We start from the raw sequence: 27,206 nt of genomic DNA, 5'->3' as shown, positions 1-27,206 counted from the left end.
ACATCAGTATAAGACCGGAACTCTCATTAAGAGTAGGCCTAGTAAGATTATTTCCTTTTATTCCTCTTCCATTCCAAGCATGTATTGACAGGAATAATCAGACAGGAAAAATACTACTGCGACAAGTTCTCCCTAAAAACAGATCAGCCTAAGTTCTTTTGGACCTATTATTCTATAAATCGTATTAATTACGCTTTGAATCAACACAATCTTGAATAATGTAGAAAGCTTTTAATGTGTATTTTCCTGCTCGCGATTCTTCACTCACTTGCACCCGTTGGAAACGTATGGGGTGGGTTTTATAACTGGACAAAGCGAGGAATTCATGTCATCGCTTTGCTGTTTGCATTACAATACGTTTTGATACCAGTAAAAATCAAAGATTGAACCCTAAAATAACCCCACACTTTGTATATATGTGCAATATTGATTGGCAACACTTTCCAATATGTCAGCGCTCTAATGGGACACAATAGAAAAATAAACCCTGCAGTGCTTTGCTTACAGCCGTGTAGAAACGTTTGGGGTAGGCTTGTCCTCTCATACAAAGTGAAGATTTCATGTCCTCGCTTTTCTGTTTGCATTCAATGATCAAATCGTAGTAAAATCCTCAGTTTGTATGTGCTATATTAATTCGGTGTGTCACCACCTTTGCCTGTGTATTGTATCACAAGAAATAATGATCACTTTCATTTTCGACTGAATAGCGCCAGCTATTGGCTACGCACGTATTCGTTTTAGAGACCTCGGTTTGAATGGATAAAGACCTCACACTTTGTATGGGGTGTCACGTAGCGGATCTGAGGTGTGGGTGTGAGGGGTGTGCGGGGGGGGGGGGGGGGGGGGACTTATCACAAACACATGTATACTTTTTCCGTGTAAAATTCTCGTCACAACATGGCATTATGGGAATATATATATTATCTCTTATTATAGCTCAAGTGTTTTTAAATGCGAGCCGGTCAAGTTAGGCTTTGTGGTCCATTTTGGTGGTTTCTCTTGAAAGATAAATTTCAATATTATCAGCTTTGTAAGTTGTAATGTTGGCAGCTTGTACCTCCTAAACAGCATTCTGATTTAAATTAATTAATCAGTTAGATCGAACCATCATTTGTTTTAACCATATTTAAAGTATACGCCATCATCATGATCATGTCGGAAATTTGAATACATAAAATAATAGACCTATATTTCGCCATTTAAATTATTGTTCACATTGCATAGAATAATACTTTCAGTTGGTTTTCTGATCTCCGATTGTTTAGTCCTACTTCCAATATTTGATTGATTACATCTGTAATAATCGACTAGGCCAAGAACGTGTGAATTAAACCATATTTGGTGGTGATTTTAATATATTATGACTGAATTATTCCGATTGTGAAAAGGTAACTTCTTTCTTTTGAGCGGTTATATGCGAATTTTGAAAAAACACACAAAAAAAAAAATATACCGTAAACAAACGGGTGAGCTGATTGTTCTTTTGCACCAAGTTGAACTCTATTCAGACAAATTATTGATTAGGGATATATTTATGTAACATTTTGAAATCATTGGCCCAATTTTGCTATTTGTTTGCAAAGCAGACCTTTTTCAGATTGACAGGAGTGCGTTGCATTCCTGCACCCCCTGGTTACAGGCCTGCATGTAGGCTACTTAACGAAATCGTCTCAGTGTTTACAGTAATACTAATATTAAGTTACCCTTTCAAGCGTGTCCAAAGTCAAGGTTAACGTCACTGATTTGGTATGCTGGGTACGTTTTACATATTTAGTTTTGGTGTACAGGTACAAGGTGTACATTGGTACCAAACTTCGGTCGCCATTTTGGTTTGTATGTCGTTATATTACATTAATAAAAATAAACAATTTTACCTTAATTAGGATCGTTAAAATACCAGGACTATTAGAAGGTGATTTCCAGCTTTCCAGGTAAGTGATACTTTCACCACAACAAAATGTGTGGACACGCATAAGTTAGTCAACACATATTTATTCCCTGTGTGAAATACATTCTGAAAATTGATTATTATCTATGAATCATGCTTAATGAAATAATGCAAATAATGTATATGATACAAAGAAAAATTTATTTTTTTACCTTTAAAGAAACCTTTTCATGAATCAACGATAATGGTAAATTGAAACAATTGTTAAAATGATGATTTCAACGTCGATGGCTGCCTTGCTTGTCGGTGCATTGTGCAAGATTTATTTTTTGTGACTTTACTTCCTCCTAAATAACAGTTCATAAAATTAATAACATGGCGCCCATTATGTGACATGTACTCAGTTTTAAAAGGAAAGTAGGCCTATGCAGCAGACGAGGTTTTCGTCATTCTGTAAAAGTATTGATGATAAATATTTTATTTGAATAAGAATGTAATAAAATTATGTGTGTAAAATGTTAAATAGCAATAACAATTAAATATATCGACTAGTCGGATTAACCTAAAATAAAACAAAATATACCAAGTGCACTTGGAAAGGATACGATGAATCGTCGTCACATTAAGACTAGAGTTCCATATTTCAATGAGCGTTGGCAGTTTTTAATGTGTTGAATCTATTCACACAATGCCACAACACGTAGCCACGCTTAGTTTTAACCAACGGCTACATCGAATATAGAATGTAGACGAAAACCAACATTTTCCACTTCCAAGTCCAAGAGTAGAGTAATATACACACATATGTACGGCTGTATAAATACAATTAATGAACCCCTAACTAATTTAATAGGATTCACACACCTTAAAATTTACCACTGTAGGTCTATTGCTCAATAGATAATAATGAAAGACATGGAACTTCTTTACAACATTCACACATGGCTAATTCCATAAGATAGTTTAGATTCCTGAAGTTCAAGTCTATACAGCAGGATGATTTAAATTGCCAATCTCGACACAAAATTACTTGATACGTTTAGCACCAATATAATTATGTTCAATTTGGAACCTTATGCTGAACACAATATTTATCACACTATGAAAATCTAATTTGATTTTCCCGCCAAAACAATAATTGGAAATATCACAAACTAAGCTTTCTTTAATTAACTAATTCATCATAGATTTCACTTTATAAATTGCAAATAATATCATTTCACTTACACGAACAATGTCTTAAACTAGCATGATTCTCACAAAGTTGGAAAAGTCAAAGTGTCGGCTTCCAACGCGGCGACCATTTTAACTTCCACACCCGACGTAACTACAAGGCGCAAATTAGTTTCATTTGCTGATTCTAGCTTCCACAAAGACCTGGTACATGTCTATTATTTAAGCATCGCAAACTGGTAAAGCCTTCCACCCCGCTTCCACCCAAGAGCCGTCAAAGAGAAAAACAATTCATGCTGAGTAAAACTACATTTCACTTTCAGTGAAATGGGCAGCAGAGATCTTACCTCACCAAGATCTTTAAAATGAATGCCCGGATTTCCTATGAACATGCATTCAGCAAGCCAGGAGCTCATTTACATGACGCACACAATCTGAATATTGACAATATATAATGAATTGTCCACAACAGAAATGGACTGCCCCACTGTCCAGGTCTGTCCACTAGCATACATACACACGCACCACATCCAGATTGGAAGCTTCTGCACATACCCGCAAACTAGATATAAGGGATCATATCATAAATGTGAACCCAGAAAACAATCCGCTTTTATTTTAAGGGATCAACTCCAATATGTGACAATGTTATTTAACCTTAATAATTACATGTGTGTTTTAGAAAAAAATACCTGCACTTGACAATGCCTGGACAATCCGAGTGAACCATGGCAACGACAAGATCAGATGAAGCAGTAGAAGAAGAAACCAGGAAAAGGAGAAAACATGATCTGGGTAAGATGCGCGGGATTATCGTATTTATTAAGTAATCAACCACATAAGGCCAGAATGGAGAATTTATAAATTAGGGGAAAACAGTTGGTCTCAAAGGCCTCCCCGCCCTTTTTTGGTGAATGTCGGCAACATGCTATCCTACAATGCATTGCACAAATTCCAATTATTGTTGTTCAATATTTCTTGATTTTGAGCTATAAGGAAGCATACATATTTTAAAACATTGATGAATATTATACATTTCGAGATAATTTCCCAAACTTATCTATCTGCATAATATCATGTTTTCTTAATACTTAAAATTTGCCCTCTTTCTAGGTGAACATGTTTAAATAACATATAAGTTACTCAATTGTGCAGGACATAGTGCAGTTATGTCCACGGCAAATTCCCCGTGACTTTTTCAGCCATAAACCCGCTTAGTGAAGATTAAACCGAGATATGCAGTACTAAACCATTATAGTAATCGATTGTCCAATGCAAATTTATTACCACGTGATAATATTAATCCAATGAGCGATCAAATTGAATACATGAATACAAAACCCACCCAAGTCCATGGGAAGTGATTTTGAGAAAGAAACCTGTGTATCATTTTTATTCCTTCAGTTAGATTTACCTGGTCAATATGGTAAGTTTTACGTGCAAATGAGTGGGTCAAACTGTATTAGGTATGACGATTAGCATTTCAGGGACTTTGTGGGGATCATTTTAAATGTTGGACTTGGGTGGTTTTCTAAATCATATACAAAGACAACAATGTTGGAATGAGATTACCACTACTAAGATAATACAAAATAAAGCACACAGGTATGTATAATGTTGACAAGCATACGGCCATGTCATATAAACCACCCACTTTACTTGATTAAACCCATTTTATTTTTCAAAAGTCGCTTTCCAGCAATGAATGTGTTACAAGTGGACTTTTATACATACTGGATTTCAATCAATGTGTTACAAGACTCAAATCCTAGATTTGGGTGTTTCTTTCATATACGCTATTTTTCACATGCTCAATAGACACAGAGGATGAATTTGAGTTGTTCTTTCATATATATGACAGGCAACATGTATAGCAACAATTTCCCATGCTTAACTCAATTTGGCTAAAGTATGGACTTGTGTGGGTTTTGTATTCATATATTCAATTGTCCGCTACGGTCGACTAATCCAATCGATAATGACGCTATTGACATGTACGGGCGGAGCTCCACTGACCGATTTTTGGGGTATTTTTCAATTGTTTGCTGTCATTTACTCATCATGGCGGTCCCCCGTTATTATAAGGACTATGCGAATGATTTAAAGATTGACATGTAGAGAATAAACCATACTTGATTGACAGAAAGTACTAAATGTGTACCTATAACGGTTTCGTGACACCCCTCTTCCAAATGCGACCAAGCCGGGCGGCCCGTTGAAGCAAAATGTGCATTGGAATAACACGGGAGTTTGGATAGATGGTAGGATTTCTTTCTCATACAAATGCATGGTCCTCCGTTATTAAAGCTTGTACCGGGTTGAAAATTCAGATATTTTGAAAAGAATAATTTATTGAAACATAGAGCAAGTAGGCCTACTAAAATCATTTATACTTTTTGATATATGATGCTAACTAGTTAATCTCCTATATCTACAACACAGCGCTACCAGGACGGGTCAATTGCCTATTGTGAGTGCCCCTGTGTTGTGTGCATACATGTAGGCAACAATAACTGCATGATGAAAATCGCCCGATCAGTTATTTAGTCCCATGAATTCAGCAGATTTGCGAAGGTAGATGTTACCCACCCAGGCAGTCAGACCGGACTGTTTGTATTCTAGGGTATGTGCCTTGGGTATGTGGTTTGTGGGACAGATGACCCTTAGAAATACATGGGTAAGGGTTTGAAGGCCTCAGCCACCCGCACTTGCATGTCTAAAACAAATACGCGTCTGATAACATATTAAAGTGCATTGTAGTTTATTTGTATTTAATTGTATACAGCTTTAACTAAAATAATGTTAACTCAGAATAACAATACATGACCTATACGCACGGGACGTGTAGACACATTATTATGTATACTTTGTTTCCTGTAGGTACCTGTAGGCCCATGGATCTCATGGTAACTGACAGTGACATTAATGACGTTTCAGGCAATGCCAACCTTTTACATCACCAGCTACAACAACTCTATATTCAACTTGGTTTAAAGGCATCAACTATTGAGAATGCAGAACGAGGATCAGACTCTAAGTATCCTATGCACCAAGCAATTCATGTGTTAAGATCCTGGCGACAATCTAACGGTGTAAAGGCTACGAGAAAGGCGATCATTGATGCTTTGATAGAGTGCAGTTTGATCGAAGCCAAAGATATACTAGTAAACAAATGGACGCTAACTTTTCAAGGTGAAGATCAATTTGCATCTTATAATTTATATATCATGACGGGACCTCTTACACAGAGAAAACTGTTTAAACAGTAATTTGTAATTTGTTCAAAGTTTAAACAGTTCGGGTGAACTAATAGACTAGTCAAAATAGGAAAAATAAGGGGTTAACCCACCACTAATTGCAACAGAATCCTTTTAATCACCATTCGTTTCAGAAAAGCATATTTAATAATACATCAAAAGTCCTCAAAAATCCAAGTATAATGAAAGACAGAGATACAAATTTTTATCGCGTCTGACGTCATCTGTCAATCAAACTCGAGCACGGTTTGTTTACAAGTGTCGTGATGGTGACTTGTTGAACGCGGCGGTATAAAGCGGGCGTGTTATTGTTAATTTTACATCTTCAAACATACAAACCATCTCAAAAATTAGGTCTTTATAGTAGAAAACTTATTTTCGCGAAGGCACCATGTCAACAATGCTCAGAAAAGTTGCTTTTTGTCTAGTAAAAGTACGTAATTTTTCGCCATTTTCTGCTATTACTTTTCTCCGACCGGCACCAGATAAATCGGCCTTCCTTTTGCCCGCTATTAACCTGTGTAAGCCAATAAGGATAGTAATTGACAGTGACATCAGCTACGATAAAATATTTTTGTCTGTGTCTATCATAATAGTGGAACAGTGCCTAATTTACATAAATCCAAAATAGCCGCTTGAGCAGGGGGGTAAATTTCAAAGTTAGTCAAATCATGTTAATAACCATACCAATGTATACCATAATCATCAGTTTTCAGAAAATGTATAGTTTGACTTGTATCCGGCATTATAGTTCTTGAGTTATAGGCAAAAAGGTCAAAGGTCAAATTTTGGGCTCACGGGCGTTTACAATTGAAATATGGTCCAATTTGAGTCCAATTGGTCTCAAATTGTTTCTTTAGCTAAAATATATCGAAATGATAAAAGTTGCATTGTTTTGGATGTTTTGTTACATAGGTAACACTACAAAGTAGGTCAAGGTCAACACGGCTCAATGGGATTTGATGTTCTTTGCCATGTTACCAAGGTAAAAATCCACCTGAGATATGGCAAACTATTCTCTTTATTAAATGCTTTTGCATGTGGAACAATATGAGACCATTTTTAATGAAATCAGAGAATTTTTCAGTTCCCCCCTGTAGAGTCCAAATTTTTACATTTGACATTTTCCCCTATAACTCAAGAAAATACATTCTTTTTGAATCCTTATGACAAGGGCAATACATTGGTTTGGTTTTAAGCAAGATTTGACTAAATTTGAAATGTCACCCCTGCATAAGCGGCCATTTTTGTGGACCTTTGATATGTTTTTGTATGAGTTTTTGGGAGATCGACGCATGTTAAATGGATTCTGTTGCAATATTAGTGGTGGGTATTTTTAAAAAATTTGACTAGCCTATAAGGAACGTAAAGGTAGAATCTGTTTACACTATTTTGTCCCGAAGTCAAGGTGAGCTTTGTGACCAATTTCTGTCGGGTAGACCGAGCGGGCACAGATCGTTATTCCGAAGGACCGTTATTCCGAAGGGTCCTTATTCCGAATTATCAAACACACGTGATCAGATAATATCCAACCATCTTCTAAAACACATGACATCATACCCCGTGCAACAAATAATGTCAGTTTTTGATACCTTCCCGCAGTATGAAAGTCCACTTGATTTTACCCGTAAGTTGAAACGTTATGATAATCCGACACTTTAGATACCCCATACAAGATCACGGGACAAATATTATGATTCAGGTACAATTTTATCAGATAAACCAGTTCTGTAGAGCAATATGTGTAGCGTATATTTAATGATAAGTGTTGACCGCTTCCATGTGCGTGAGATACATGGATCCTTAAAGCAATTGTGCTTTCCAAATGCGGCTGCTATACGGGCAAATAGATTGATATAATATATTCTACTCCCCCAGATTACCATTTACCAATTGAAACAAGCAGAGATCCGACACCCCTCACCTCTAGATACCAACACCATGAGGAACCACTCACCAGTCAAGATTTCCATTTACCGCAACAATTGGAGATGTATAAGCCTACAGAACAATTATCATTTCCATCAAATAGCCAACAGTCATCTACAGCTATAAATACGGCAGAAATCCAACCACCGATGAGCAATTTCCCACCAGCACATTACAGTTGCCGAGAACAAATCCCCTCATTTGCACATTCATCATCATTCGGTAGGACTACGTCACAAAATCCACCACCGGATTTCCAACACGTACATCCGGGCTCTAATATAGACTACTCTTCAGCAGCATCGACAACATCATTACATGTTGGTAAGTCACGAATACTCTGGTAGAAGTCTACGATAAAACTCAAAAGCTCAACTTTAATAATTATGTGAATCTGCTAATGTAACGCTCAACTATCGTGACTATATGTTAACTGATCATTATAACGTATCACTATAATGCACAGTAATTAACCATAGAAGCAATATCCTCTTTGCAATGTTAAGCCATCAAATAGAATATTGTTTTTGCAAATGTCTTTCTTTCCACAGACCCGCAATCAACCTTGTTCAAAAACCAAGCCTACTCTGAAAGTCATTTGCAGCCAAACTCTCAATCCTCGTGTCAAAATAGGCATTTTCAATCTCTAAGTTGTGTAACGGGATTCCAACAACCAATGGGTCAATTTCAACAAGCACGTCACATTATAGGTGAAGGAGTTCCTTCATATCCCGTACAGTCTTCTTCACATTCTGCTCTGCCAAATGTATCTCATCGCGTATAATCTGATTATCCACCATTTCATGATCAAAGTTATCTCCGTGAAGGGCAACTTGGGGGCACATGCATCATCATCTTGAGAGTCACGGTTTATTTGGTTTCAATTTGGCTTTAACTATATAATAACTATATTAATATTCAGTGTTACTTTTGCTGTAAATTAATGAAACAAACGTACATTGAGATTTAAAAGTTTTCATAGAAAAATGCCAAGAAAACTCACTTGTTCGGGGAATCCTATCTGTTGCTTTCGCAATAGTGAATGCCAGTTGATCCTTTGAATCCAGTTGAATGCAATGACGTCATCACATGATGACGCCCTCTGTATCAATTATTGGTCATAAATGTGACTAAGGTGGAAAGCCCCTCGTTCATTAGACTCTCTTTCAAATTTGGTTGTGCTCTCTTCCGGATCGAGATCGACTTTCTTATCCATTTGGTGTTTCTCGTCCATCGCAATAATTTCTTTGATGACATGTTCTGCAATAATGATGACATCTATTTATTGCGAATCCTTGCGCACCGCAATGGTAAAATGTTGGGCTGACATTGGGTTTTTCCTCTATTCTGCTAAATGCTCTTTACAGAATTGGTGGTCCGTTTCTCCCACAAAAGTGCTTTGACAATTATGGCAAATGATTTATTCAACCCAACAACGTACATTCAGTCTGGTAAATTGTAGGATTTTTTTTTTCATTACCACGTTTTTCAACCCCCTAAATCAATTGGAGAGCTATATCAACGGCGTGCGCATGCCGCTGCTTTATTGCTTTAAATGGTTGGTAATTTCTTGCTTAAATAAGCTGAAGTCACATAGCAGATAATTCGTTATTGAGATTTTAATCAAAAGCGTGACAATGATGGGTGATATCACAGCAATCAGCTGAAATGTTTTAGCTGTTTTCTTTTATCTATTGTCATATCGCTGGCGATGATTTTCTGTCAGGATTATGTCTTTGATGTCGTGTGACATAGCCTTGATGTTTTGGTGTTAATGTCCAACAGCGCGAGGACCGTACCCGTATTTATACTTTCTCTAATCATGCTTCTTTAACCAACTCTCAACAACGATTTTTTGTTCTCAACAAAGATACCGCTAGCCGATAAATATCGTAAAATACGGAAAATAAACGGTTAAATGACCGCCGTATCTTTTAAATTAATGATTAAACGTGTCCTTGCGTATACTTGTAAAAATACAAAAAAAACCCAAAAACCCAAGACAAAAAACAAGACAAAAAAACAAGACAAAAAACAAAAAACCAAAACAAACGAAAAACGATGGCCAACTTATAGGGATTAAAATGGATTAGTAGAAGTAGTGTTTAGTTATGTTTATTTATGTTTAGGAATGAACATAAGCTGCGTGTTTTCATTTTTAAGACAGTATTCAAATTCTTTACTCGTTTACCAACAAAACAAAACAAATATGTGAGTTTACGCGCAAAAGCGAAAAAAAAACACCTCAAAACAAACAAATGTTTGGGTCCATGTAGATTCCCAGGCACATAAGTGTTAATACATAGAAGAGCCTCTTTGCTCTTATCTCTCTCTTTCGCTTTTTCACTCACACCGTTTCTGTTCTATTTTTACATGTTTTAGGTTATCATCATCCAACAGGAAACACAACACTGCAACAGCAAGCGCATGTTCCACTATCAACGCATGGACCGGTTTCACAAGGTTTTCGGCAGAACTCACTTCAGACTATCCCTGCTGCTCAGCATACTTACCAGTCACAATCATTATCGTCTACTCAAATAGAGACATCACCTACAACTTCATCAGGGCAACAAGGTGAAAAATCAATATTTTTTTTCGAGAGATAGCTCGATTTAAGATTGTTCTTGCATCATGAAAAGCACCTAAATGGGTGTATGAAACAGGTGTATCTCTAAATCGCACAGTTTACACCCAGAATTGGTGGAAATTGAGCTTAAATGCAATATCAAATTGGGGTTCATACTACTATTTGGAGTGTTGGAGGTGAATAGAATTGCTTTACCTTGTGGTTATGTCAAGTTATAGAGGAGGTTCTTTGTCTGTTTCGTATCTTGCCAAATCTCATCATTTTCAGCTGTTATAAGAGTATAAAGATGGCTGCCGTTTCTTTCCACGTATGGTTAAACATGTTTGTGCGTAAAGTTTAAAAACAAATGTCCAGCTTAAAGCGATTAAAGTGGTTTAGTGTTTTTTTATGTATTAATGTTTATTACATTTTCGTAATGTACATAATCAGCATGTTTTCACGTTATATATCCAACTTGTTTACTCTCATTGGTGCCTAAGGTTTCGAGTACCAACCTAATTATATCATTCAAGTATCATGCGATTTTAATTATTTGTTGCTGTTGAAATAACCGGCTTGGGGAGTCAGTCAAGTTTACGCGCAAACGCTGAAAAACAAATGTTGGGTCCATAAGGAGTCGTCAGGGCACATGTTATTGCATACCGTAAAGACTCAGTGGTTACGGCCTTCGACTCATAATCTAAGAGCTTACTCGAAGTGCGTGGGTTCGAGTCCGCGTCCCACCACCGCGCTTTACCTCGTTTGCCTCACCCCACCCAGGTGTAATGGGAAGCTGTTAGGGGTAGTCACAGTCGTGGTACTGATGAACCATGCGATATTTGTAGGCTGCAAACGTGGTTCCGACATTATTATAATGACGGCGGAATGAATGTAAAGCGCATTGAGGCTGTATACGGCATAGCGATATAAAAATATCCACATTTATTTATTATAAAAGAGCCTCTTTCCTCCTCTCTCTCTCCCTCTCTCTCTCTCTCACCTCTCTCACGATCTCTCTCTCTCTCTCTCGATCTCTCTCTCTCTCTCTCTCTCTCTCTCTCTCTCTCTCTCTCTCTCTCTCTCTCTCTCTCTCTCTCTCTCTCTCTCTCTCTCTCTCTCTCACTCCTCCACTATTTCTCTTCTATTTTTAGGTTATCATCCATTAGGAAACACAACACTGCAACAGCAATTGCATGTTCCACCACCAGCACATGGACCGGTTTCACAAGGTTGTTGGCAGAACTCGCCTCAGAAGATCCCTGCTTCTAAGCATACTTACCAGTCACAATCATTATCGTCTACTCAAATAGAGACATTGCCTACAACTTCATCAGGGAATCAAGGTGAAAATCTTTTATTTTTACAAGTGTTAGCTCGATTTAAGATTGTTTTTGCATCATGAAAAACACCTAAATGTGTGTATAAAACAGGTGCATCTTTGAATCGCTTAGATTATATCCAACATTGGCGGAATTTGTGTTTAATTGCAATATTAAATTGGGCTCATAGTGTTATTTGGAGTGTGTTGAGGTGAATAGAACAGTTTTACCTTGTGGCTATTTTAAGAATCAGAGAGGACTGAAAAGAGGGTCTTTCTCTGTTTACGTATCTATAACTGTGGTCGAAACTGGAATCAGAACAAGCTAAGTTGTGTTGGACAAAGTTGTCCTGTGCATGTAATATGCAGGGCTCTATTTTGAAAATCCTTTTGTGAGTGTCTTTAAATAAATTCTTGATAGTTAAGAAAGGGGGAATGACATAACTCAGATTGTCAATTCTGTTGCCATTTTTTCAACGATTGTAATGATTTGATTTCGTTGGTATTACCCAAATATCCGGTCTTTAATAGTCTCCTAGTTTCATCTATTATTAAAAATAATCTGGTGCTTGATTTACCATGAGCAAATGAGGAAAAGTTTTTCCTGGTGCGACTTCAGGACCCTCTTTAAGCTTTGAACAAACAACTGCAGAAGAACTTGCAAAGATGTTTATTTATAACTATTTATAACTATTCCTGGTCAATTTTGCAACTTGTGCGTTCGATTTAATAAAAGTGTCATTCTTTTTCGTCCAGATTGAATGATCGCAACGAATCCCGATTTCTTTTTCGCATTATGAGCAATCGATTTCATTTTAGTTCAATCAAATTGTTAATTCAATTTCGTTCTTGAATGTTTCAATTTCACCATTAGACGTCGTATTTAAAGAAAAGGGCAATCAATTTCGCAATGAGATGCATGACGGACTGCGAAACGTTGTTAATCCGACTTTCCATTTCATGCATTCACAATCTAATTAGCGAAAAGGAATTCAATTTGAAATTATGCGCATTTGCAAATATACATGACATAGGCCTATAGGTCTACGTTGCAGCAGAAAAAAATGAGTAGTCCTATGTAACACAGAATAAACACACAAATGTTTTAATGGGTAATGCCTGTAATGAGAAGTATACTTTAGGTATAGTGTTCATTTACAAACACATTAATGCTTGCCAATACGAATACGAATATATACCGTATAACATGTTAATATTGTTTTAAACACACGAACGTATAAAAATATGTTTAATACATCGCTTTACACATTCGGATGTTAACAATATTAACGTGTTAATTTTCACGTTTAGGATTTCATGTGTTTATAATTGAACAATCACTGTTCACCTTCACTGCATAAGTTATTAACATGTTCAAATGTTTTTGCAGAGACCGAATAAAAATTAATAAAATGTTATATATACATAATATATGTTTACAAGTCGACTGCAAAATAAGCTTAGCTATTTAATTTCTAGATGTTGTTTTGACTGTGTTCATTCAGTTTTTATTCTTATACGGTACATTATTATACAATTAAAATACGAAGCTTTAAAAAGACCTACATATTCTTGTAAGAAGAAGCAGCATTAACTTAAGAAATATATTTTTATATGCTTTACTGCGCTGAGCTTGATTGAACTATGTGGCATACATCACTTTATGGTTTCTGAACTTAACTGGGAAAATGCTTTTTTACTAGGCCTATGCATTAGGCATTTTTTAACATGATACTTAAAACTATGTTTTCCCTTAACATTTATTATAGCAGCGTGCTTGTTGGAACAATGTTGACGACATGTATCTATAATGCTTAATATAAACACGATAAATAGCATTTCATATTTGAACCATTGTAAAATATTTAAAAACTTCAGGGTTTGATTCTGCACTTCGCGAAATCCATTGAACATGTTTCGATTTTGTTTTTGAATATATGAATTTGTATTTCCAAATAGGCTCTGAATTCAAGGCTACGTGAATTTGGCTGCACAATTTGCTAAATATGCTGCAAAATGTGCGAAATTGGATGCACTATTTAGAATTTTAAATGCGTTTTAAATAAAATAGATTGAACATTCGCTAAATTGAAATCGAGAATGTAAGCGTTCGTTCAATTTCGCGCGAAAAGGAATGACACTTATACTAAACTGAACGACAAAAGTTCGAAATTGGACGGGAAAAGCTATATTTAATACAAGCAATCAAAATGTCTCCAAACATTAGTGTATTTCTGACAAGGATTGCATTATTATTTTATTTTTTTATTTTGTATCTTATGCCGAATGATCTTGTAATCATATTTTGTCAGATTTATCTTACATTTGTTTTTGCTGATTTCTTATTTATAAAGCATGTAGTTCGTTTGCTAAATGTTTAGTTTGTTTTCTCATTACCTACAGTGTATATATCACCAGTATTCAACTTGACAGAGTGCAAGAAAGAGTTGGTAACATACTACCGCCATGAAATGAGAAGAGTGCAAGTGTTGCCTTGGTGTGACGATTCAAGAGATATGAACGACATTTATGTCACTTTGAAGTTGCAAAATAGATCTGGAAAGGGAACAACATCGCTGTCAAATAACGAAGCTCTTGTGTGTATCAAATCTTCACAAGGCGAACCAGAAACACGGATACTACTTAAGGGAGTAGCTGGCAGTGGAAAGTCAACTTTGTTAGCCAAATTGGCCTACACTTGGGCAGAACAAAAGAATGGCTCTCCACTCGCCAACTTTGAATTGTTATTCATATTAAGTTTACGTGAAGTTATAAATATTAGCTTGATTGATGAATTGTTCGAGCAAATCTTTGAAACCAACACAAAAGTGTCCAAAGATGGCCTGGAAGAATATATTGAATCCCATCCGCAGTCAATCCTTCTCCTACTGGATGGCTTCGATGAGTATTCAGCCAGTGATCTTTCTAACCCAGTTGGGAGCTTGCAAGAAATTCTCACTTTCAAATCTTTCCGGGATTGTTACACAATCTTGTCAACTCGACCTCACAAAGATTTGCAAAATTACCAATCAAGCTACGTATTAGTAGATGTGTTAGGATTTTCACGAAAAAATGTCAAATTGTATATGCAAAGATTCTTTAATGGCAAAACTGATGTGGCCCAAGGCCTACAAGAAAGAATTGAAGAATCTGAAAGACTTATGTATTTGTCAAAGATACCAGTAATATTAATGTTAATGTGTCTGCTTTGGGAAGATGAGCAAAAATTAGCAGATACTCAAACAGAACTGTATCAAGAATTTGTTTTCTTTTTATGGAGAAAGTATTGCATCAGGTGTGGTAAAACAGTGGATTTGAAAAGCAAAATTGATGGCGAGTTTGAGCAATTTATATTACGAATAGGTCAGGTAGCTTTGGATGGCTTGTGTTCAAAAGAGAATATCAACTAGACTTAGCTGTGGTCTAAGACCACGAACACAGCCGTGCTGTGACCCCTTATTGACCTTTGACCCCAAAATATATGAAAGTCCCATAGACATTGGCTAGTATCAATGTACATTTGCATGTGGCATCACTATGCTATGTTACTTGTGGCAGTAGGGGCATTTTAAAGGTTTTTCGTCTCAGGCCGGAAGTGACCCCTTGATGACCTTTGACCCAAAGTAAAAAAATACCACATATACACTGGGTAACCACAATTCATATATGAACATACCGTTACTGACCTTTGTTTTTCTTAGCTAATAAAAAAATTTTGAAGGTATTTCGTTTTATACCGGAAGTGACCCCTTAATGACCTTTGACCCCAAATCTGTGTACACCCCATATACACTGGGTAACACCAATGCATGTGTGCAAGTGGTATCACTGTCCTACGTAATTTGTGGAAGAAGATGCATTTTATAAGTATTTCGTTTTATACCGGAAGTGACCCCTTAATGACCTTTGACCCCAAATTAAAAAATACCACATATACACTGGGCAACCACAATTTATGTGTGCATATACCGTTACTGTCCTACGTTTTTCTTAGCTAATAAAATTTTTTGAAGATATTTCGTTTTATACCGGAAGTGACCCCTTAATGACCTTTGACCCCAAATCTGTGTACACCCTATAGACACTAGGTAATTACAATACATGTGTGCAAGTGGCGTCACTGTCCTACGTAATTTGTGGGAGAAGATGCATTTTAAAGGTTATTTCGTTTTATACCGGAAGTGACCCCTTAATGACCTTTGACCCATATAAAAAAATATCACATATACACTAGGTAACTGCAACTCAGATGTGAACATACCGTTACTGCCCTATAGTTTGTTTAGCTAATAAAAATTTTTGAAGGTATTTCGTTTTATACCGGAAGTGACCCCTTAATGACCTTTGACCCCAAATCTGTGTACACCACATAGACACTGGGTAATATCAATGCATGTGTGCTAGTGGCGTCGCTGTCCTACGTAAGTTGTGGGAGAAGATGCATTTTTAGTTGAAATCACGTTTTTGACCCCTATGACCTCTGCGTGACCTTTGACCCCATGAGTTTCATGTAACTTGTAGGTGCACCGTGAATGATCATTGTGACTAAGTTAGGTCAAAATCGATGTAAGCATGTGAGTGCTAGAGCAATGTAAAAATTGACAGAAGAAGAAGAAGAAGAACTAGACTTAGCTGTGGTCTAAGACCACGAACACAGCCGTGTTCTGACCCCTTAATGACCTTTGACCCAAAAAATATATGAAAAGACCATAGACATTGGCTAATGTCAATGCACATGTGCACGTGGCATCACTACACCATGTTATTTGTGGCAGAAGGCCCATTTTGAAGGTTTTTGTCTCAGACCGAAAGTAACCCCTTAATGACCTTTGACCCGAAATTGAAAAATACCACATACACATTCGGTAAACACAATTCATATGTGAACATACCATCACTCTACTATGTTTTTCTTAGCTAATAAATTTTTTTGAAGATATTTCGATTTATACCGGAAGTGACCCCTTAATGACCTTTGACCCCAAATCTGTGTACATCACCTTGACACTGGGTAATAACAATGCATGTGTGCAAGTGGCGTCACTGTCCTACGTAATTTGTGAGAGTAGATGCATTTTAAAGGTATTTCATTTTATGGGGGAAGTGACCCCTTAATGGTGGTTGACCCAAAATCTGTGTACACCCCGTAGACACTGGGTAATGACAATGCATGTATGCAAGTGGCGTCACTGTCCTACGTAATTTGTGGGAGAAGATGCATTTTGAAGGTATTTCGTTTTATACCGGAAGTGACCCCTTAATGACCTTTGACCACAAATAAAAAATACCATATATACATTGGTTAAAAACAATTCATATGTGAACATACCATCACTGTCCTATGTTTTTCTTAGCTAATAAATTTTTTTGAAGATATTTCGATTTATACCGGAAGTGGCCCCTTAATGACCTTTGACCCCAAATCTGTGTACACCACATTGGTACTGGGTAATAACAATGCATGTGTGCAAGTGGTGTCACTGTCCTACGTAATTTGTGGGAGAAGATGCATTTTAAAGGTATTTCGTTTTATTCCGGAAGTGACCCCTTAATGACCTTTGACCACAAAATAAAAAAATACCACATATACACCGGATAACCACAATTCATGTGTGAACATACCGTTACTGTCCTGTGTTTTGTTTAGCTAATAACATTTTTTGAAAGTATTTCGTTTTATACCGGAAGTGACCCCTTAATGACCTTTGACCCCAAATCTGTGTACACCACATATACACTGGGTAATAACAATTCGCGTGTGCAAGTGGCGTCGCTGTCATACGTAAGTTGTGGGAGAAGATGTATTTTTAGTTGAAATCAGGTTTTTGACCCCTTTGACCCCTGCGTGACCTTTGACCCCATGAGTTTCATGTGACATGTAGGGGCACGGTCAATGATCATTGTGACCAAGTTAGGTCAAAATCGATGCAAGCATGTGAGTGCTAGAGCAAATGTAATGGGTGACAGAAGAAAGAAACTAGAGTCAATAGAATCTGGGTACACAGCGAATAGCTATCTGCAAACCATATTTTGACCTTTTGACCCTAAAGTAAACATTGACCTTTGGGGTAATGAATAATTTTAACATGTTTAGAATGTCGTAAGAATCGTTCCTGTTGAATTTGAGCTCGATTGGGCCAATTTTAAACATTTTTTTGCAGTTTGACGTTTTGACCTCCTTAATGACCTTTGACCCCAATTTAAAAAAAACCTTATCTACACCGAGAAAATGTTTTGTTACAGTTTAAATTTAAAAAATCTACTATGCTTAGTTATGGAGATAAAAATTCTTGAAGTTATTTAGCTTAAAACCGGAAATGACGTCTAAATTACCTTTGACCAAAAAAATAAAAATACCGTGCATACATCGGGTAACACTAATGCATATACGAAGTTTATGTCACTCTACGTTTTGAGATAAAAAAAATAAAAATATTTGATGATTTTTGGTTTTTGACCGGAAGCGACCCTTTAATGACCTTTGACCCCAAAACTGTAGACACCTTAAAGACCCTGGTTGGTAGCAATGCATGTGTGCTAATGGCAACACTCTGCTATGTAATTTGTAAAAACAGTGATTTTTTTTATATTTTTAGCTTTCAGACCGGAAATGACCCTCTTAATGACCTTTGACCCCTTATCTGTGAACACCCTATAGACACCGACCAAAGTCAAGTCACATGACCTAAGCATGTCACCATCACATGTTATTTGTGGAAGAAGAGGCAGTTTATAGTAAAAATCGCATTTTTGCCATTGTGAGCAGGTCAAAGGTCAAATGGAGTTCAATGTCATGTCACATGTGGGGACATGGTCAGTGGTGTTTGTGACTAAGTATGGTCAATCGGTCAAAACATAGCAGAGCTAGGGCGAGACGTGGCAAATCACGCAAAATGTCACGTTTTGCTAAGGAAGAGCAAAAAAAAATCACGTTTTTGACCATTGCAGCTAGGTCAAAGGTCACAGCCAGGTCAAAGTCAAATGCAAGTTTTGCACTAGCCCAATGGTCATTTGGGTCAAGTATGGTTGAAATCTGAAACTAAGACCACGAACACAGCCGTGTTGTGACCTCTTAATGACCTTTGACCCCAAAATATATGAAAACCCCATAGACATTGGCTAATGTCAATGTATGTGTGCACGTGGCATAACTTTGCCATGTTATTTTTGGCAGACGGGGCATTTTGCAGGTTTTTTTTGTCTCAGACCGGAAGTGACCCCCTAATGACCTTTTACCCCAAATAAAAGATACCACGTATACACTGAGTAACATCAATTCATGTGTGAATGTACCGTCTTTGTGCTGTATTTTTCTTGGCTGATAAAGTTTTTTGAAGTTATTTCGTTTTATACCGGAAGTGACCCATTAATGACCTTTGACCCCAAATCTGTGTACACCCCATAGACACTGGGTAATAACAATGCATGTGTGCAAGTGGCCTACTGTCCTACGTAATTTGTGGGAGAAGATGCATTTTAAAGGTATTTCGTTTTATACCGGAAATGAACCCTTAATGACCTTTGACCCCAAATAAAAAAATACCATATATACATTGGGTAAACACAATTCATGTGTGAACATAACATCACTCTCCTATGTTTTTCTTAGCTAATACATTTTTTTGAAGATATTTCGATTTATACCGGAAGTGACCCTTTAATGACCTTTGACCCCAAATCTGTGTACACCCCATAGACACTGGGTAATAACAATGCATGTGCACAAGTGGCGTCACTGTCCTACATAATCTGTGGAAGAAGATGCATTTTAAAGGTATTTCGTTTTATACCGGAAGTGACCCCTTAATGAGATTTGACCCCAAATAAAAAAATACCACATATACTTTGGGTGACTGCAGATCATGTGTGAACATACCGTAACTGTCCCATGTTTTACTTAGCTAATAAAATTTTTTGAAGGTATTTCGTTTTATACCGGAAGTGAGCCCTTAATGACCTTTGACCCCAAATCTGTGTACACCCCATAGACACTGGGTAATAACAATGCATGTGTGCAAGTGGGGTCGATATCCTACGTAAGTTGTGGGAGAAGATGCGTTTTTGTTGAAATCACGTTTTTGACCCCTATGACCCCTGCATGACCTTTGACCCCATGAGTTACATGTGACATGTAGGGGCTCGGTCAATGATCATTGCGACCAAGTTAGGTCAAAATCGATGTAAGCATGTGAGTGCTAGAGCAAATGTAATGGTTGACAGAAGAAGAAGAAGAAAGAAAGAAAGAAAGAAAGAACCTGTAAGAAAAAAGACACAGCCGTGACTAACGTCACGGCTGTGTAAGAAAGAACCTGTAAGAAAAAAGACACAGCCGTGACTAACGTCACGGCTGTGTAAAGAGGAAAAGCTTGTATTTACTGATAATGACTTTGATAATTCGTTTCAGTTAGGGTATGAAACAGGGCTACTAAGCAGAGAACGGTTGCGATCTAGGTTGAGTGCGCACACTGCAGTAACATTCCTTCATCAATCCTTTCAAGAATTCTGTGCAGCAACGTACTGGGCTAATTTGTATGCTACAGATCCCGATCAGTTCAGGCAGATTTTGAGTCGATTAAAATCTTGGACAGTTTTAATGAGCAAATTTGAACTTGTAAAATTTTGCTGTGGATTAGTTGAACTTGGTGGGGTTAGCTTTATCATACGACATGCAATAGATGTTTACATGCGTATATCTCATCCAGAAGACATATGTATAGGCTATTACAAACCCGAGGATGGCAAGAAAAATATAGTAAATATATTGATTTTATTGTCTGAAAATGACAGCTTTACTCCACAATCACAGATCAGGCATCAGTGCCAACAAAAATGCATCAGTAGGACAGAGTGTTCATTGAATCCACCCCAAAAAGATTGCGTTACTGTTAGGAGTCACAAGTCCTCACTGACTAAACCATTCAAATCAATATTTCCTGATGATGGATTCACAATAGCTGTAGCTAATAAATATCCTAAAGCAATATCAATATTTCAAAATTTTGTTAGGTCTGAATTAGGATTATCAATACTATCAACAGTGAAATCTATTAGCTTTGTGAATCCACATTTATCACAGCTTGTTATCGGTGATACACTGAGATGTATGTTAAATGTTCAGGACGTGACATTCAAGTTTACAGAAGTTGACAACAATGCCAAATCTGACTTAGGAGACCCAATACAGTCAGCAGTCAAGTCGATCAGCTTTGTTAATCCACATATATCTGCGCGCTTTATGGCTGATATACTAAAATATATACCAGATGTTCAGGACGTAAATGTTACATTTTCAGAATTTGACCACATTGATCAAGTTGGAGTAATGTTGACGGATAACCTCGGAAAACTGCTTGATAAACTATCAAAGTTTGAAATACAAATGATCAGTGATATTAGGCTTAAAGTCAGTGTCCCGCTGCATCAATTAGTCAGTTTCACTTACAGGGGTAATTATACACATGTTATGTTAGAAAGGGTTCGTTTTGCCGTATTTAATATGAATGAACTATTGTCCGGCTCGACTAATCTCAGATTGTTTGCCTTGAAGGACATCTCAATAACTCTGGGTGATATGGATTTGTCTGTAGATGAGATAAACGATAACGATAACCGTATTGAAGACTTGTCAATAGAATACATTGCTGATTGTAAGAGCAACAATGTCCAGTACAAGAAGGATATTACTGAACCAAGGATGTATAAATTGAAAGTGGGACGATTTTCGCTATCAGAGACAATAGCTAGCGCATTTTATGCTCATATATTTAACCCTCACATACAGGTAATTGAATGTGCGAATGATCTGAGAGAAGCACACATCAAAATGTTCAGTGAATACCTTCCCAAAGCATTGAACCTGCAAATGTTGGATTTGTCACATAATAATATAGGAATGGCAATAGGACAACTGCAGTATTGTACTAAATTAACTAGCTTGAATTTATCTAATACTCAGCTGGAGGAAGAACATATTAAAATATTGAGTGAATTTCTTCACAAGATATCCAACTTGCAAGAACTGGATGTATCATGGAATAATGTAGGAATGGCAATAGGACCTCTTGCACAGCAACTACAGTTTTGTCCCATGCTGAGTAAATTGATCTTACGTGATGCACATATTCCAGACGAGGGTGTTATTGAACTATTACAAAGGTTTGTTTCATTGCCCAATCTGACTCACCTTGATCTCTGGCCTGGTTCTGAATATTTTGGAAACCATGTTGTTGATGCTTTGTTCAAACACATTCACCATTTAACAAAGCTTCAGTATTTGAAATTTGATTGCAAGCTTGGCAATGCGTGTAGTGATCGTGTCAAGGATTGTTTGGCTGCAATTGGAGAGAGACTAGAATACGGTACGGGACTATTTATCAGAATGAAATCTGAAGAGTTGCAATTGGTGCGGAGTACAGCAAATAAATATCTGTAAGAATTTAGTTTTCCTGACTGAAAGAAATCATAACAACAATAATTGCAGTAACATGTTATGCTTCACATAAACCACATTGGGTCAGGAACCCTGTTCGGTAATAACACAGATATAAGACATGATGTGATGAAAGGTGCTCAAAAGTGTATTCAGTGGTATTAGGCCTACCTATGTAACGTCCCTCAGTAGGCACGAGCTGGTTTTTTTCTCAATTTTAATGTATACCGTTACACAGAGTTGGGAGGGGAAAACTTTTTTTTTACTCATCAGTGAGGGAAATTTTTTGTCTCACTAGTGGGCGAAGATTTTTTTTTCAAAAAACTCCCATGCCCCCTGTAAATCAAATGGTGCGCCTCTAATTCAGTATTTGTAAATTTTGTACCCTTATTCTATTTTGTCACTCAGCTGAACTTATAGACGAATCCAACGAGCCAAGTCATGGTCAGGATTTGGTCGGCCATCTGTGGGTCCCCGCAACACCAAAAAACCGCTTAAAAATCGATGTTAGATTCTTTTGTGTTGTAAACTGTCATCATTTTCTTGTCTACGTGTAACACGGGTGATAGAATGCAGTTTAAAATACCCTCCAAGGCCGCATTATTTCACATTTTAGGTGAGATTGAGCCGACAGGGACCCAATTTTGGCAGCCATTGAGGTATAGGAATGCGTGAAATTGGATTCGTCTATAGCCAAAGTGTGTGGTGTAAGTTATACTTTTAAGATCATTTTAAAGCGCTTGCTTCATACTTATGCTAATGCGCTAAATTCCGTTCATCGTATAAATAGACCGTGTATAGTGATTATCGTAAAGTTTAAAATTAAAATCGCTTACTTGCTGGCAAAATACTTGACTTGCTCGGACTCATATATAAGTTGGAGATTATGTTTGCGATTAAAAAAGTAGTTACCATGTTTCTGATAACATTTAACATAATGCATGCTAAAAAAATCACTGTTACTTTAAAGCCGTCTGATAAAGCATAAAGTAGCTTTGCTCCAAAGCCGACCTAGTTTCCATCCAATTGAAAAAAAAAGAAAGAAAAAACCATGCCATATGCCCTCAGACACTATAGTAAAGACCGGGCGTCGCCTCGGTGAGTGGACTTGAGTGGTTGGTGGGTGGGGTAGACCAATATCTGTGGGTAGATAGTGATCTTTACTGCATAGTGGTCCTACTTGTTGGTGACTTATTGCCTAGTGATAGTGTAGCTTGCCCTGTACTAGGAGTCGAGTGGTATTAATATTTTACAGAATGGTCTAACCAGGCAGGGATTGGCCATACATTTTATTTACTAGTCACTTGCTTGGGTTTATTTTACTCGGGGATCACTGGATGGATCTTCTAAGGTACTGCGAGGGCTCTGATCAAGAGCTAGCATAAAGTCGTACAACGCATTGGATGCACTAAATGAAAACAATATTCAACAACAAATTTTCAATAGGGAAAATAACCTGGTGAGTGCAGTTGAAAGTTTTAATTTTTTTACTTCTTGTTTACTATAGTACCTACACGTATGAACTTACACAACTGTATCTATATCTGTACAACATCCATCTTTTTACCTCCTCCTGCCAACTCTGTGTAGATGATGGTGTATGGGGTAACGGCAACGGTTTGAAATATCTTCTCATCTTGAAAAAAAAGATTACAAATCTGGCGCACATTATGTAATCTTCTGTGCTACTTTTGCATTGAATTTTAAGAAAAAGATGTACATATTTGAAAACTTTACTTCGACGGAATCTTAATGTGGCTGTGGTGTTTCTTTGCCCCAACAATACGAGCTTGATTACATAATATATGCAATACTTAATTTTGTGCTATACAACAGTGGGTACATTTTCACTTACCAGATACTAATAGTGACAAGATTAAATTCCCTTTGCTCAATTGCTGATGAAACTGTGCATATTTCCAATATATGTATATATGATTGTATTTAGAATTGCTGACCGAGCATTATTTATGTATCCATATATTTATTGTACAGTTCTGATAGTGTTATATTTATTTGTTATTTACTGCTGATTGCGTTATTAATATTATTGTTGTCAACTGTAACATTATATTTATTTCAACAACTCTTCCTATACCTTTGTACAGGAGCCAAGCGTTGTTAATCCGTGATGAATTCACACTTTTCCAGTAGCGTATACGCGAACGGCAAGGTTACGCGTTTGCGTTACGCATGAGCGCGTAAAAATGGTCATGCCTGGAACTTATGCGTAAACACTTTCTTAATATGTTATTAAAGTAAGATAAACATTGCCGCTTTATTCTTTAGTTTTATTACTGTTATCAACAGAGAAATCATCGATCTTCTTGTAAGGTTGAGTGGCAATGACATACGGATAAGAATCATGTGAATTAGACGATCTTTAGCTTGTTTTCGTCGTTGAAAGGGATTCAATCATGTTTCACCGTTGTTCATCGCGAAGTAACACGCAGACAACGCGGACGCATCGTTGTTAATCGGTAATGAACAACGGTGAAACATGATTGAATCCCTAATTGAATTCGTGTTCTGGTAGTGTTGTATATATTGCTGCCTACGTGTGATAGTATTATATTTATTAGCGCTAGTGATTATTTATTATAGTGATGATGGTATTCAATATTTGATGTGTACTGCTGATAACATTGTATTGATTTGAATTCGTGTGCTGGTAGTGTTGTATATATTTGCTGCCTACATCTGACAGTATTGTATTTATTTGTACTATAGTGCTGTCGATTCAATATATTTGCTGTCTACTTGTCCCAGTAATGAGTCATTTTGGGAGCTGATAACATTGTATTTATTTGAAGTCGTGTGCTTATAACGTTGTATATATTTGCTGCCAACTTTTGATAGTCTGCTGGTATTCAATATTATTTGCTTATAGTGCTGACAGCATCGATTAAGATATGACTGTGTTGTATTATGTGCTGTAAACTGCTGATAGTATTTATTTTATTGATGCATGTAGTGCTGATAGGATATACACACTTACAGTCTACATGTATTGATGATGGTATTGATTAAGATACGGTAATATAGCATTGTAGGCTATATATTTGCTGTCAACTGCTGTTAGTATGTATTGTATTTATTGGTTCTGATGCTGCTGCTGATAGTACTGTATTCATTTGTTATCATCTGCTGATAGCACAGACGAAGTATTAATTTACTGCAGCAGTAGACAACAAATATAATAATATTTTGTTAAAAACATCGGCTGCCAATAAAATGGTTTATATTTCTGTATTTCGTGTGTATTGCTTGTGGCATTATAATACTTGTTATTCACACTAGAAATATGTTTATTGTAATTTGTATGTATTACTTCAATAATATTGCATGTATATGTTGTACCGCTAATAGTAGGCATATCACCTCAAAAATAAGCGCAGCAGAAACACGTTATTTAATGTTTCTACATGAATTAAAGACACTTTTGCATTGTTATTCTACTATTACAATCAAGTTGTAGAATATTAAGTTTCGACATGTATTTTGAGATTGTCATGTTCGCTGGTCTGGGTAACTGTAAGTAGATACGAGTTGTTGTATCATATTATTTTTGTGGTGTGTTTACAATAAATTATAATCAAGTCTAGACAAAGATATAGATCACGTGATCATCCACCACAAATGGGCAGTAATGTCAGCATTGTCACTTTTTGAGACCGTCCACCACATAAGGGCAGTAATGCTAGCATTGTTTTTTTTTTTTTTTTTTAGGTTCAATGTGCCATATTTCAAAACAAACTCTTCCGACATTACAGCACATTCGTGGTGGATAGTCACATAATGTCTTTCGTGAAGACACGTGTTTGTATCATTTATATGTCTATGTTTAAAGACGGATCTATTTGCTAGACTCTTTTACCAATTGTTTTTTAAATGTATTGCCATTTCAACTTGTGTAATCTCTAATTTGGACAATTATTAGGTTAAAGTTTCGATATGTATATTGAGGGTCTCAAGTTTGTTGGTTTGTGTACCTGTATGTAAGGAGATTTTGTATAAAATTATGTTTGTGATGTTTTTATACTGTATGTGAAATACGTATATAACAACGTGATTAAAGTTAAACACATTTGATCCAAACACAAGAAAGTTATTCCTACCTCATGGAACAAAGCCATATAAATATTTGATAATACTGCCATTATGTTAAATTCGTAATTCTTACAAACTATCTGAACCTGAAAGTGTTACGAGGGTATATTAATTTTGTGAGGGAAACAGTTATATCGCAATAAAGGCAACCATGCCGTCAAAACCCCTCAAGATTAACAAAATCAACTTATACAATTGATGCCAAAAAGAGTTAAAACTATTAATTTTGGGCTTTCCAACCCCCTCTGGGAGTTATTGCGTTGTAAGTACCATGAATTGTGTGTTTACATTGATTGACGTTATATATTATAAATCATTGTCACATTATTTCATGTAATCTTGTCTATTGCATGAAATTGTTTAATTACACTCGTTACTTATTTATATTTAATTCAATTTAACCAAAACTAACATTACATGTTATAGACTTTAGTGCTATTGAGGACGGAATGTTGGCTTTTATCCTCTTTTGACTTCTCTGCCGTTGTAAATAATTTATGTTTACCTTTTACCTTTATGTTTAAATAAAATGC

The 27,206-nt window shown here is 36.5% G+C and overlaps 1 protein-coding gene across 1 annotated transcript; it reads left to right on the top strand.

Annotated features, from left to right (window-relative positions):
• The first annotated feature begins 1,825 nt into the window (after nucleotides 1-1,825).
• Nucleotides 1,826-25,832, top strand: LOC140139056 (NLR family CARD domain-containing protein 4-like). The gene is made up of 8 exons (XM_072160838.1): nucleotides 1,826-1,931; nucleotides 3,744-3,856; nucleotides 5,942-6,253; nucleotides 8,197-8,571; nucleotides 10,630-10,824; nucleotides 11,968-12,159; nucleotides 14,538-15,536; nucleotides 20,474-25,832. Exons 2-8 carry the CDS (start codon nucleotides 3,790-3,792, stop codon nucleotides 22,564-22,566), a joined length of 4,233 nt encoding a protein of 1,410 aa, XP_072016939.1. The 5' UTR covers nucleotides 1,826-1,931; nucleotides 3,744-3,789; the 3' UTR covers nucleotides 22,567-25,832.
• The last annotated feature ends 1,374 nt before the right edge of the window (nucleotides 25,833-27,206 follow it).

The sequence above is a fragment of the Amphiura filiformis genome, chromosome 18 (genome assembly GCF_039555335.1).
Source record: "Amphiura filiformis chromosome 18, Afil_fr2py, whole genome shotgun sequence".
Taxonomy (NCBI): domain Eukaryota; kingdom Metazoa; phylum Echinodermata; class Ophiuroidea; order Amphilepidida; family Amphiuridae; genus Amphiura; species Amphiura filiformis.
Note: the sequence above shows the minus strand (reverse complement) of the source record. Positions and strands in the feature narration are given on the sequence as shown.

What these genes read in the sequence shown, in the direction of transcription:
- LOC140139056 (XM_072160838.1), top strand. Translation starts at nt 3,790, where the DNA reads ATGGCAACGACAAGATCAGATGAAGCAGTAGAAGAAGAAACCAGGAAA. An exon ending in GACAACATCATTACATGTTG is followed by an intron (nt 8,572 to 10,629) that starts GTAAGTCACGAA and finishes TACATGTTTTAG; the next exon opens with GTTATCATCATCCAACAGGA. An exon ending in AACTTCATCAGGGAATCAAG is followed by an intron (nt 12,160 to 14,537) that starts GTGAAAATCTTT and finishes CATTACCTACAG; the next exon opens with TGTATATATCACCAGTATTC.